Source organism: Octopus bimaculoides, chromosome 3 (assembly GCF_001194135.2).
Source record: "Octopus bimaculoides isolate UCB-OBI-ISO-001 chromosome 3, ASM119413v2, whole genome shotgun sequence".
Taxonomy (NCBI): domain Eukaryota; kingdom Metazoa; phylum Mollusca; class Cephalopoda; order Octopoda; family Octopodidae; genus Octopus; species Octopus bimaculoides.
The window spans coordinates 94,611,067-94,626,501 of record NC_068983.1 but is presented as its reverse complement, the minus strand read 5'-3'; the positions used below and the strand labels follow the sequence as shown (position 1 = coordinate 94,626,501).

Here is a 15,435-nt window from a genome sequence, read left to right as displayed (position 1 = left end):
TATATATATATATATATATATATATATATATATATATATATATATATACATATACATATGGAGCAATTTTGGTGAAGCATTGTGATATTACATTAAAGAGACTTGTTTGGTAAGGCTGGAACAATGTGTGAAGATATAAAGTAAACTACAAAAAGAAAGCAATGTAAAATTGGAGTTTTACCATATATTTCTCCATTTCAGGATTATGGCATCTCCTTCAGGATATGTGGATGAGTGAGGGGTTACTCAGATGTGCTGGGGAGGACAGTAACATGTGCAGATTGGTGTTGCTTTATGTTGCTCTTTTCTGTTATAGCTGGTCTCAGTTTGTTGATAAGGTGAGCCTCCAGGATTCTGAGATTGTCTCTATTGTGTTGATTTGTCCTGATGGATACCATAAAATCCTGCCTCTGCACTTCTGTAGGTGTTTTTTTTTACTTAAATGTCTGTGAGCATCCTATACTGGGAGCACCACTAGGAAACTGCATGCTTGCATCAAGGAACATATACAGACAGACACTTCAATCAAAAAACATCATCAGAAGTGCCAAATCCAGGTTTTCACAGTACCCATCAAGGCCACTCAGTGCAATAGAGACAATCTTAGAATAATGAAGGCCCTCCTTATCAACAAACTGAGACCACCTATAAACAACAGAAAAGAGCTACAAGAAGCAGAATGGTTACTAAAACAACACCAGCCTGCACATGTCATAGCCCTCACCCACACATCTGACCAATGACCTTTTTTCCATCATTTGTTTGTCTTGAAGAAAAGGTCATAATCCCCAAAAATAGAAATATAAGGTAAAACTCCAATTCTGTTCTGTTTTCTTTTCATAGTTTACATCTCATCTCACATTATTCAGGTCTTACCCAACAAGTCTCTTAAATATTTATCCAAAGGAAAATGTAATTCTCACCAGCTATATAAACCTACAGCTTTTCCACCAATAACTAGTTTGATAAATGCTAACACACAAAACTCTCAGCCCTATATATAAATATTTGTTGGCCTTCATTCAATTACTGTCTACTAAATCTATTCACAAGACCCTGGTCAGTCCAGGCTAAGTAGAAAACACTTGCCCAATTTCTCAAGGTGCTGTGCAGTAGAACTGAACATGAGACTATATAGTTGGGAAGCAAGTTTTTTTTTATCCAGATGGCAATGTCATAGGCTGTATGATTAACAAGTTTGCATATATATATATATATATATGCCAACGTCGTCTCCTTCATTGGACATGAAACTCTGCTTGCGAAGACCTGTTGGGGCAAGCGAAAGTAAAATCGTGATGGCATCTGTGCCCAGCGTCGCCTTTCTGGCACTTGTGCCCGCGGCATATGTAAGGACTTTTGAGCGAGATCGTTGCCAGTGCCCGTGGACTGGCTCTTGTGCAGGTGGCACGTAAAATACACCATTTTGAGCATGGCCGTTGCCAGTACCGCCTGACTGGCCTTCGTGCAGGTGGCACGTAAAAGCACCCACTACACACTCGGAGTGGTTGGCATTAGGAAGGGCATCCAGCTGTAGAAACTTTGCCAAATCAGATTGGAGCCTGGTGTAGCCATCTGGTTTCACCAGTCCTAAGTCAAATTGTCCAACCCATGCTAGAATGGAAAGTGGACGTTAAAGGATGATGATGATGATGATATATATACACACACACACATACATGTATATATACATATACACACACACACACACAAATGTATATATATGTAGGTATATCTTTTTCCTTTTTATTTTTTCAGTCTGTTTTGCCAAACACTAACACCGGTTGTCAAGCTGTGGTGTGGGACAAACATACACATGTATACGATGGGCTTCTAGTTTCTGTCCATCAAATTCACTCACAAGGTTTTGGTTGGCTTGAGGCTATGGCAGGGGATACTTGCTCAAGGTACCATGCAGTGGGATTCAACCCAAAATCATGTGGTTTACCTCACAGCCACTTCTGTACAATTTATAAACACACATACATGCATTCATTTTAAATATAACAACTGAAATTAAGGTCATCTTGTTTTTTGTTTTAACCTTAAAATAACAGTCATTGTGTTGTTATTCTCAATGAAGGTCTTTTGCATATGACAAAAAAATTGAATTGTTACCTGGGACAGCATTTGCAAAAGGGTGGAATTCATACTCCAGATGATGTTTGCTTTTATCTTCTTTAACCATTTTTCTCATTCGTCGAACATCATTTTCATAACTTCTGATTTGGTAGAGAGCCTCAGGGAAATTTTCAGCATTATAATCCTTGATTTCTTTGATATATTCTGCTGTGGAAACTCTAATGAGCTATAAATTATAAAATACAAAATGTATGAAGAAACTGCTGTGATTTTGAAACTTGAACTGATTGCTTGTTGAAATCTGTATGTGATGCGTGCATGTGTGTGTGCATGTGTGTGTGTGTGTGAGAGAGAGAGAGTGTGTGTGTGTGTATGTATGAGAGAGAGAGAGAGAAAGAGAGAGAGAAAAATTGTACATATGCCCCCAAAAGATAATACAATCATAGACATTCATAATATCAATCACAGAATATACAATACATAGATCATTCATACAAGATGAGTGATCTATCTATCTATCTATCTATCTATCTATCTATCTATATATATATATATATATATATATATATAGAGAGAGAGAGAGAGAGAGAGAGAGAGAGAGATGAATTAAGCAACTGGATATTTTCACTTTATTATGGAAAAAAATTAAAAGTGTCAGCTGCAATTTACAGACTGTACAATTCATGGTGGAAGCATTTACAGACTGTGTAATCCTTCATGATCCAGGTAATTGTCTTGTAGGAGTTACAGTGCTGAGCGAATGATGTCCAGTTTGTATGACTGAATGATTAAAACTGTGACACTTGTTTGTTTCCTAGAGGTAGAATCATAATTAAAATTAAATTTCTGAGAGTAGGTACCAACCATGTACACAGGTTGCTCTCTATCACACTCCAAGAGATTGGTTAAAAATATCCAAATTTTTAATAACGAAAACACGAAATGAACTGTATAATTGCTAATCATTGATTCTGTACTTTCTCTCTGTGAAATGATTTTCTTCAGATATAATGATGATTTGTAACTTTACTAAAAGCTCAAAAATTTGAGCTAAAAGTAAAGTTACACAGTTGAATAAATCAATCCCTACTACATATCCTGGTGCTTATTTTACTGACCAAACCTGGAAAGATGAGAGGTAAAGATGACCCTGGTGAGATCTGAAATCAAATATAAAAAGATGTAAGTAAATACCACTAAGTATTCACTCCAACTCTTAACCAATTCTGCCATTAATCATTATTTCAGATATAACAAACTAACACAAGAGTCATTTCATGGTTGCTCAACCTACTAGTAATGGTAGCTAAATTTTCCTGAATACATTCCATCTTTAGACATAATGATAAAACCTTCTTGGAACACTGGGCATTCAAAACACTAAACACTGACACATTACTCTCGATCAATATATTTTTGGAAAGTGTTAAACATATGGGTGCAGGCATGGCCTTAAGGTTAAAAAAAACTTGACCATTCGATGAATAGATGCCATTAAATGGCAGAGCTTGATCAAGTACTGAAGGTCATATGATTTTTAGCTGGTTGAGTAATTACATAGAAGCATCCTTGTTGGTTTGTCAAGTCAGAAATGAGGAATGACTGATATGCTTGATTAAAACCAGCACCCCAACACGGTCACAGTCTAATGAGTGAAACCAGTAAAAGAATATTACATCAGAATTTTTTTAAATCCAGGTAGGATGGTGTCTATAGTCCTTATTTAAAACTTCAGTAAACCCTCTAGTCCTGCATTTTGTTACAATATTTATATTGAAATATACTGACTTTGTTTCTATTAATTAAGAAACTAAAATGAAGAATTTATTAAAATAACTTTGTCATTATTAAGCTGGTGTTTGGAACAAATTAACAAGAAATTTTGATGGTAGACTTTTAAATTAGATCACTTTCAAATGGGAAATTTGTATCATAGAACTAAGGACAGTCTCAGACAGGTTGGTATCAAAAGGGTTAAAACAATTCTAGGCAGAACTTTTTGAGGGAAATGAAGAATTCTTTTTTTCCAAGGTTAAGATAAATTTTTTACTTCTCTTTTACCCTCTAAATTATCTCCTAATTTTAAATTTAGAGGTCGGTTCTTTTACATGAAGAGTCTTCAGATTTTAGAACAGCTTCTAGAATTATAAGAATAAGGTTCCCTTGTACTAGATTATTATTTTGGCAAAATGGATGGTAGAGTGGTGGAATCATTACGTTTCAGACAAAATACTTTGCAATATTTGTCCTTGCTAAGGTGGTGAGCTGGCAGAATTGTTAGCATGCCAGGCAAAATGCTTTGAGGCATTTCATTCATCTTTATGTCTTTAGTTCAAATTTTGCCAGGGTTGACTTTACCTTTCGTTCTTTTGGGATTGATCAAATAAATACCAGTTTAATACTGGGGTCAATGTAATTGACTTGACTCCCTCTCCTGAAATTGTTGGCCTTGTGCCAAAATTTGAAATCAATATTTGTCCTTACTTTTTGAATAGGAACTGTTTTTTAACCAAAATAATGGTAGTAATTCTCTTACCCACGGTGCCACTGATGAACACATCTCTTCTCTACTTGTCATCTCTAATCTATCATAATTCTCCTGAAATCCTGCACTATATCCTTTCACAATCATTCCTCCCCAGATTGTAACACTCTAGAATTCCATTTCTTGCTGTGTTTTCTGAACAAACATCAATCTTTCACTCACAGAAGTTGAAGTTCAACACAAGCCACACCAATCTCAGAATTAAAAAATACTGTGATTTTAATCCTATAAAGTCTTAGCTACAATTTTAACCTTTTAGCATTTAAACCAGCCATACCCAGCCCAAATATTCAACCTGTTTTATGCTGAAACTGGCCAGATCTGGCCTTTCACAACTAACCTGTAGTATCCTTTTACAAATAAACAATCACATCATCAAAATCTCAACTCTATGAAATTTAAAATGATGTGAATACATAAGCATGACATTTGACAGAGTAATCTGAATGCTAAAGGGTTAAAGAAAAACTATAGGAGGAAATAGCTGTTGTTGCCCAGAATGTGGTACCATAGAATTCAGACACAGTTTTTGGTGTCATGAAAGAGTTAGTAAATAGACGTTATCCATTTCTTCTTAAGCAAACTATGCACACAGTCTCTACTTTTCTGACTATTTAAAAAACATTACACACACACACACCGACATGCAGATAAACTCACTGCGATACAAAGATATACAAGCATTCTCACAGAAGCACACATACACATGAACCCATTTGCACACACATACATATATATGTACTCATACACAAGTACCTATGCATGCAGTTATACAGAGATGTTCATACACACATACACATATACACAAACACAAGACATAACTATGTGTAACATATACTTACCCGAATGTGCTGTGGTGTGCCAACAGCTTCATTTATGACTTCCATTTGGTCAGACAATAATGGTGGTGTTAATCCAAGGTTTTGTGCAGCATTTCTCTGGATGTTGTTTTCAAATGTCATCTGAGCAATAATTAATTCATAGGTACCGTAACTACGTGTCTGCAGGTAATAAACCTGTTTATAGTAATGTGTGAAGCCTTCAAAAGGTCGCCAGTCAACAGTCAGTTCATCGATACCTGTTCTGTAATTCTCCACGAAAGCTCTGATGTAGGTACTTTGGTTGAATGTTATCATATTACCAATTTCCACCTAATAATCATAAAAACAATACCAGAAAGGTTAATAATGACAGTTTCTATCAATGGCACATGGCAACACAATCGTTTTGGTAATAGGAGAAGGTTCAGCCAATTACAGTTTCTAATAGTTGGCACAGGTGTGGCTATGTAGTAAGAAGTTTCCTTCTCAACTATATGGTTCTGGGTTCAGTCCCACAAATGGTACCTTGTGCAAGCATCTTCTACTATCGTCTGAGGCTAACTAAAACTTGGAGCATGAAATATCCAAAAAAATACATTGTCAATTTATAGATGGGCTGAAAGTGTACTAGAAAATCCACTCTCAATTAGGAGTAGTAAATTGCATTGTAGCACAAGCTGAGCATGATATAGGAGCATGCTAGACATTCAAAACATTTGCATATCTGCTGTGTAAGAGAAGCATGGTGAAGGTGGTATGTTTGGAACTGCACTCAAAAATACAAATCACTTGATCCAAAAAAGGATGAAGTCTTAGTTGAAACAAATCTATTTCCTTTAAAAATCAATGAATAGTAGACTACTCTGAAGGAAAAGACAAGTGGGAAAATATGGAACTGGAATTTCAAATAGCAAACACATAACTTCCCTTCTGCCAGAAAAATTTAGTTACTCTTTTACTCTTTTACTCTTTTACTCTTTTACTCTTTTACTTGTTTCAGTCTTTTGACTGTGGCCATGCTGGAGCACCGCCTTTAGTCGAGCAAATCGACCCCAGGACTTATTCTTTACAAGCCTAGTACTTATTCTATTGGTTTCTTTTGCCGAACCGCTAAGTTACGGGGACATAAACACACCAACATCGGTTGTCAAGCGATGTTGGGGAGACAAACACAGACACACAAACACATATATATATATATATATATACATATATACGACGGGCTTCTTTCAGTTTCCGTCTACCAAATCCACTCACAAGGCTTTGGTCGGCCCGAGGCTATAGTAGAAGACACTTGCCGAAGGTGCCACGCAGTGGGACTGAACCCGGGACCATGTGGTTGGTAGGCAAGCTACTTACCACACAGCCACTCTTCTCAAAGAAAATTTGAATCATTGATATGTCCTGTGCTTATGAGAAAGTGTTTAGACAAGTCAAGAGAAACTGAGAAATGGCCACAGCATACTTTGGGTATATCTGAGATGGGAAGAAAGTATTACATGTGAATAATGTCACTTGTGATTAGTTGTTTGGAGAAATGACTGGAGTTGACAGACAAGTCAGCAAGTTAATTAGAAGAAAGTGAGTGGCTGGGCAAAATAAGAGCTGAGGAAGTATTTTACAGATGTGAATAGATGGGGCAACATATGTCTATGCACACACATACATGCATATATGTACAGACATACACACGCACATAAATAAGTACACACACACATATATACACACATATATATATACGTATTATATATATATATAAATATATATAGACACATATACACACACACACACACACACACACACACATATATATATATGCACACACACTCACACACATACATACAGGGTGTGATGGGTAAATTGTCACCATTATATATTTTTAATTTTGGACATAAGCATTGTTTTTGATTTTGTGTACTACTCAGTATAGTAGGGTCAGTTGGGCACCATCTATGAAAAAAAAAACACAGCACCATGACAATTCACTCTGCCAGAAATTTGGAAACAACATGCTGTATTCCTTGGCATTCATGCTGGAAGCTCCAATACAAACACTTCAGAGTATTTGGGTGTCAATCTGGGGACAGCACAATCTGATAGCATGTACCGAGAGTGATAAAATCAAACATCCAGTTAACATCATGGTGTTTGGAGTGATCACTAGTGATGGTGACATTATGCTTTCATTCACCAACTTAAACAAGGAGACTACCCAAAAGAGTTGCAGGAGATTTTGAAGTCGTCTGGAGGCCTGGTTGAAGCCAATGGCAATTTTATTGAATAATATTTTTATGTAATTTTGGTAAATATATCTGTTAAAATGAGATGTCAGTGTTATTTCCATTTTTGCATAATTTAGACGACAGTTTATTCACTGCGCCCTTCTGAATGTGACCGATGCCAGTGCTGCCTTGACTAGCTTCCGTGCCGGTGGCATGTGAAAAGCACCATCCGATCATGGTCGATGCCAGCTTCTCTGGCCCCTGTGCCAGTAGCATGTAAAAAGTACCCACTACACTCTTGGAGTGGTTGGCGTTAGGAAAGGCATCCAGCTGTAGAAACACTGCCAGATCAGATTGGGGCCTGGTGCAGCCTCCTGACTTCCCAGACAACAGCCAAACTGTCCAACCCATGCCAGCACGGAAAACAGACGTTAAACGATGATGATGATGATCATATATATAAATATATACACACACACACACACACACACACACATATATATATATCATATACATTACTTGACTCCATATATTGTGACTTAAATTTACACACAAACACATGCATGCACAAACAAACACACACACATACACACATGTGCAAACATCTGGAAAATGTATGCACAGATGTGAACAACCGAGGAAGAAGAAACTGAATTTTCCTGTTCTAAAACACTAACAAACTCTTGGTAGCCTGACATCATCTGGCTCAGTGTAGGTGTTGCTGCTGCTGCTGCCGCCGCCACCACTGCCGCCACCACCACCGCCACCACTGCCGCCACCACCACCACTACTACTACTGCTACTATAAAAAATGTTTCTAATATAGGAACAAAACTGTGACTGATACCAGTACCGCCTGATTAGCCCTCCTGCCAGTGGCACGTAAAAGCACCCACTACACTCTCGGAGTGATTGGTGCTAGGAAGGGCATCCAGCTGTAGAAACTTTGCCACATCAGATTGGAGACTGGTGCAGCCTTCTGGCTCGTCAGCCCTCAGCCAAACCGTCCAACCCATGCCAGCATGGAAAGCGGATGTTAAACAATGATGATGATGACGATGTGGTTAGTCAGTGACATCACCTCAGTACTTAACTGATACAACATTTTATCAACTGAAGAAGGATGAAAGGCAAAGATGACCTCATTGAGACTTCATCTTAAAACATGAGCCAGAAAAAATACGATGTGACATTTTGTTTGCTGTTCAAATAATTCAAAATAATGTTTTCTACTTTAGGCACAAGGTGAAGGGGCTAGTCGATTACATTGACCCCAGTGATCAACTGGTAACTTATTTCATTGACCTTGAAAGGATAAAAGGCGAAGTTGACCGTTGCAGGTTTTGAACATAAAGATGGACAAAATGCCTCTAAGCATTTATCTGGTATGGTAATGATTCTGTTGGCTCACCACCTTAACTCTATAGTATTCAGATTATTCTGTTAAATGTAATGCTTATTTATCCACATTGTTTTGAATTAATCATGCATCATCACACAGCTTCAAAATTTCCAGGATGTGATCATTTATTTTCAAATGATGTTGTAGGGTAGCTGTGAGAGGCCAGATGTGGTCAGTTTGGACATAAAACAGATGGAATATTTGAGCTGGATATGGCTGGTTTAAATGCTAAAGGGTTAAAATAATTCTGACAATGATCTCTTATATTGATGCAGAGCCACAAATTTAAAAGGATTAGTTATAATCTATTAGATAATCTCTTGACACATTACTGGTACATATTTTAACCCTTTTCTTGCAGAAGTCAGATATATCCACTCAAAATTTCATTACTCTTAATAGCAGAAAGCAGTTTTATATACCAATCTTTTTTTGATAAATGCCCAGTTCGAAACTTTTGTTGAGACATGTCAAGTTTATTGAGGCAATGTGACTTGCAGAAAATACAAATTCTATCTTTTGGTAGATATCTAACATCATTGCTGGAATAACCATGAAATTGGATTTCACAGGTAAAAGGTTAAGGAACCAACAGGTATAAAAATGCAAAGTTGACACTAATAGGGTTTGAAGTCAGAATATAAAGGAGCAAAACTAAAAGCAATAAGGCACTTTTCCCTTTAACAATGTTTTTCTTACTTTGGCACAAGGTGACACGTATAATATTATTTTTTTATTTTAAGGACCCAGAAGAGATGAAAGACTGCATTTCATCTCTTCTGGGTGGAAACCACCAATGCAATACTGAACTAATGAAGCAAACCATAATCTGGTTGCTTGACCTGCCATAAATAGTAGCTAAATTTCCCTCAAGTCACACTGTACCAAATAAGGCAAAGGCACTTAAGATAATTCTTTCTACTTTCTGCTATAGGTACAATGATTGAAATCTGTGCGAGAGAGAGAGGGGGGGGAGGGTGTGTGCTAGTCAATTACCTCAACCTCAGTGCTCAACTGGTACTTATTTTATTGATCCTGAAAGGACAAATGACAAAGTCAGCCTCTGTAGAATTTAGGCTCAGGAGGACCAGAAGTAGTGCTACTAAGCACATTTTGTCTGGTGTACTAACAGTTCATCTTGAATGACACTTTAGATAGTACAAGTCTTCATAATATGCCTTAAAAAGATGGATGGTCACAGGTGGCCTTTTGTCTTATGGCTGCTCCAACATGGCTAATCTAGTGGCAAATAACAACAACAATGACCATTGCAATACAAAAAAGTGAGTGGAAACCCCCCCACCCAAAATCAAACTTACTGCTAAACATTCTCCTTCATATAAAAGCCCCATGTACGAGGCAGCATCACCATCACACAAGTTGATGTGAGTCAGTAGATTTTCTTCATTCAGGCTTACAATGAAGGAATCATTGGTATTACTTGCTTCAAATTTAGATTTCCCCATTTCATAGAATGCACTGAAACACAAAAAAAGAAAAAGATTCATAGAGTTAACTACCGTATATAATCATAGATAGGTTGTACTTTTTTATACCAAAAATTTCGATAAAAATCGGGTGCAACTTATTCACTTGACAGAAGAGGGATCTGAAATTGACAGCTGCATATCAATAATCAAGTTGATTTATCAATTAGACTACTTCCATAAAGCCACTTCTGCAAAAATGTTTAAATATTTGTAAGCTCAGTTTTGAAATAAAGGTGAATATTTGATAACGTTTAACAAATACTAGTTAAATTTACGTTATAAAGGGGTCATTTTAACTCCCCAGATTATGGTGTGACCTGTCTGCGACTCAACTGCAAATACCTACTTTGACAACCCCAAACTAAGGGTGTGATCTATCCAATGGTGCAACTTATCCACAAATATATACAGTAATAATATTTGATATTGGCACAAAGTCACATCATTTATCTTTTATCATTTATCCATTACTTGTTTCAGTTACTGGACTGCGACCATGCTGAGGCACCACCTCGAAGAATTTAGTCTAACAAAGCCACCCTAGTACTTAGTTTTAAGTCTGGTATTTATTCTATTGGTCTCTTTTGCCAAAATGACTGTTACAGGAATGTAAACAAACCAGCACTGGTTGTCAAAAGGTAGAGGGATAAACACAAAGACATACACATACATACATACATAAACACACACACACACACATATACATACAAAGGGCTTCCACACAGCTTCCATCTAACAAACCATAAGATCATTTGCATCACAGAACTCCAGCAGCCTGGTTCCCTCCTCATTGCAGGACCAAAACCATAGCCTCCATGTACGCCATGGAAGCCCCCTGCATATTGTCCAACAAACCCATTGAAGTCACCAGCCACAAAGAGAGGGTCCCTGTCATTTGTCGACGAGGTAGTCTGCAAGAGGGTGTCATAAAAACATGCAAAAGCTGGAAAGAAATGAAACCAGCAAGCTCTACGGGATGGGTTATGTCAGTGTGCATGTACAACAGAGTGTAAGTGATTTGAGAGAAAAGTTGGGTATATGAGGCATCAGATGTCATATGGAAGAGAGCAGACAGTGCTGGTATAGTCATATGATGTGTATAGATAGTGGACAGCTGCATCAAGAAGTGCTGATGTCTCATTGAGGAAGGAAAGTGTGGAAGGGATAGACCCAAAAAGATGTGGAATGAAATGGTGAGAATTGACCTTCAGACTTTGGGCTTCACTGAGGAGATGACAAAGGACTGAGTCCTCTGGTGGTTTGCTGTGCTTGAAAAACACATCAAGCTAAGTAAAATCATGATTGTCCATACATACAAGCATGTCCTCTACATCCCTCTCTCAGTTATGAGGTCCAAGTTTTGCAGGCTCATGGGTGCTGGTGCCTTGTAAAAACCCTCCATGCTGGTGACATATAAAAGCACCTGTGCCAATGCCACGTAACAGTGTCTGTGCCAGTGCCGTGTAACAACATCTGTGCCATTGCTATGTTAAAAGCACCCAGTACACTCTATGAAGTGGTTGGCATTAGGAAGGGTATCCAGTCATAGTAATCATGCCAAAACAGACAAAATGGAACCCTGGCCTGCTCCTGTCAAACTGTCCAACCCATGCCAGCATGGAGAACAAGCATTAAATGATTATTATTATTATTATTATTATTATTATATTTGTCCTCATCTTGTTTGTTGTTAACACGTTTCGGTCGATATACCCTCCAGCTTTCATCAGGTGTCTCGGGGAAATTTCGAACCTGGGTTCTCATTCCTAAAGTATTTTTTGTTGTTGTTGTTGTTGTTATTATTATTATTATTATTATTATTATTATTATTATTATTATTATTATTATTATTATTATTATTATTATTATTATCATCATCATTATTCAGGTCAAAGCCTGGAATTGCCTGCGGGCATATGGTATAGTGGTTAAGACTGCAGGCTACTAACCCCAAGATTCCAAGTTCAATTCTAGGCAGTGACCTGAATAATAATAATAATAATAATAATAATAACAACATCGAATATTTCCTTAGGAATGAGAACCCAGATTCGAGATTTCACCAAGACACCTGACGAAGGCTGGAGGGTGCATCAGCTGAAACGTTGTGTTAACAACAAACAAGATGAGGACAAATATCCGTCAAATGTAAATAATGTAAATAATGATTGTTATTATTATTATTATTATTATTATTATTACTCTTTTTTTTTTTTGCAGTGGGTATCATGCTTAGACATTTTAAACTAACTGTACTATATGACAGCTATTTATTTTATCTATTGCAGAAGGATGAAAGAGAAAAAAATTAACCTCGATAGAATTTGAACTCAGAAAATTAGGTGATGTAGTTTAATAACACAAACATTTTTTATCTAACACTATTAATTTTGCTTTTCACATTGCTCTAGGCCATATATTTGTGGAAGGAACCATTTTTTTAATTATTAGTTTGGTCTGAAAGAAAGAGCCATGTCCACTAATTTCAATGAAATCAATTACTTTAACATTCCTCTTGAACATTTTGAAAGTTGACAAAAGCAGGAAAAACATGTACATGAAGAAAATTCTATAGGATGAGTTCTAGAAAAGAAGAACATGTGGGGCCCTGAAGGTGGGAACTAGATACAATATGAATAATGAAGAGAAGAGATGAGAAAAGAGAGGCTATTGTTACAGCAGCTGAAAAGTAGAGAGAGGAGACAGTAACTGGCACTCCATCTCTTATGATAAGTGTTCCAGTTGATCTGATCAGCAGAACAGCTTGCTTGTGAAATTAATGTGCAAGTGGTTGAGCACTGCATAGACACACGTACACTTAATATAGTTCTCATGGAGATTCAGAGGGACACAGGATGTGATAAGGCTGGTCCTTTGAATTACAGGTACAAATCATTTTTTGCCAGCTGAGTGGACTGGAGCAACGTGAAATAAAGTGTCTTGCTCAAGGACATGTGCTGCTGGGAATTGGCCTTATGATTGTGAGCTGAATACCCTAACCACTAAGCCACGTATCTTCACAGAACATTAGTAGATGATGCTGGAGTTTGATTGTGCATGACTTGATGCTAATTGGTTGAATGACCCATCACTGGATGTGGTCTAGGATATGTGTGTGCATATGTGCTTGTGTGTGAGTACGTGTGTGTGTGTGTGTGTGTGTGTACATGCCTGCGTGTATGTGTGTGTGCATACGTGTGTGTGTGTGCATACGTGTGTGTGTGTACGTGTGTGTGTGTCTGTGTTTGTGTGTGTGTGTGTCTAGCAGCAGTATCATCCAAGATGTGAGAGCATTCCAAATCTGAGTACGCAAAGGAGGAATAAAGAAAAAAAGAAAAATACTTACCAATCTTGGTGAAAAACTTGTTGTTTACCACGAAGGGTGACGTATCTATAAGCACATTCCCCAAGTTCTACAGGCTTTTTAAATCGTTGAATATAATCAAAGGATAACACATTGAAGTTGGTTGCTAGACACAAGACAATCCTACAGGTAAAAAAAAAAAATTAAAAACTTCAGTATAAATAAAATTGATTTGGGTAGACAAAAAATTCCAGAGTTATACAACAAAGGGAAATCATATTCTTTTATTTCTTTTAGTCATTTGAGTGCAGCCATGCTGGAGCACCACCTTTTTAGTCAAACAAATTGACCCCAGGACTTATTCTTTGTAAGCCTAGTACTTATTCTATCGGTCTATTTTGCTGAATTGCTAAGTTACGGGGATGTAACACACCAACATCGGTTGTCAAGCAATGGTGGGGGACAAACACAGACACACACACACACACACACACACAATTACAATATCCATGATAACCATCCAAAAAACAACAGCAGCAACAATTCAAATAATAAACTGAGAACACCTAGTGATAATAAAATGATAATATTGACAACCAAAATACCGAACAGAACCAATCCCTCCAGTGCCCAATGTACACAAGCCAACAAAAGCAAAAAGTTATGCTCATGTAGAGATAGATCCAGTTGCCCTTTGGATAACCAATGTATAACTAAGAATGTAGTATACAAGTGCACTATAAACACTAGAGAAGGCCCCTACATACATATCGGGGCATCAGCCGATTTTTTCAAAAACCAATACCACAACCACATCGCCAGCTTTCGAAATATCCTTAAACAATATGTAACATCACTGGTCGATTTTATCTGGAGGCTTAAGGAAGCAAAGACAAAATACAACCTTACATGGTCCATACTTAGACACATGATCCCTTCAACACTATATTCCACAAATGCCAATTATGCACCGAGGAGTCACTCTCAATAATGTTAACAAAGGAGTTCATTATAAATAAATTCACTGAGCAATTACCCAGATGCCTACACACAGCTAATCATACATTCATATATTACAATCTAGACCATACATAACTTGATGTATACATGGTGCCCTAATACACATAAACTTGAGGAACTATGTTTGAATAACTTGTATTTGACATATGATCTTGCAATCTAGATTCATATATGTATATACATAATATATCTGTATATGTATGCATATATATATATATGTATATATGTGTATGTATATATATATATATATATATATGGAAAGCCCCCGGCCCATCAGGAATCACTGCAGAGATGCTCAAAATATTTGGCAGTGTTGGCTATAGCCTAGTCACCCGTATTACGAACCAGGTGATACACGAAGGAGTCATACCCAATGACTGGTGTAGCAGCATCATAGTCAACTGCTACAAAGGTAAAGGTGACGCTTTAGATACAAATAATTACAGAGGCATCAAGCTGTTAGATCAGGTTATGAAAGTTACAGAGAGGGTCATAGCCCAACTAATTAGGGAGCGAATCAATTTAAATGAGATGCAGTTTGGGTTCGTG

The 15,435-nt window shown here is 37.2% G+C and overlaps 1 protein-coding gene across 2 annotated transcripts in view; it reads right to left on the bottom strand.

Moving 5' to 3' along the window:
* LOC106875386 (uncharacterized) overlaps nt 1-15,435 on the bottom strand; it is a 112,962-nt gene that overhangs the window by 20,440 nt on the left and 77,087 nt on the right. For both annotated transcript variants that reach the window (XM_052966335.1, XM_014923496.2), the window contains exons 2-5: nt 13,909-14,049; nt 10,392-10,551; nt 5,470-5,778; nt 2,119-2,308 (exon numbers count right to left, since the gene is read on the bottom strand). In XM_052966335.1, the coding sequence (XP_052822295.1) occupies nt 2,119-2,308; nt 5,470-5,778; nt 10,392-10,538 (646 nt within the window). In that variant the 5' untranslated portion in view covers nt 10,539-10,551; nt 13,909-14,049. The remainder of the gene's footprint in view (nt 1-2,118; nt 2,309-5,469; nt 5,779-10,391; nt 10,552-13,908; nt 14,050-15,435) is intronic.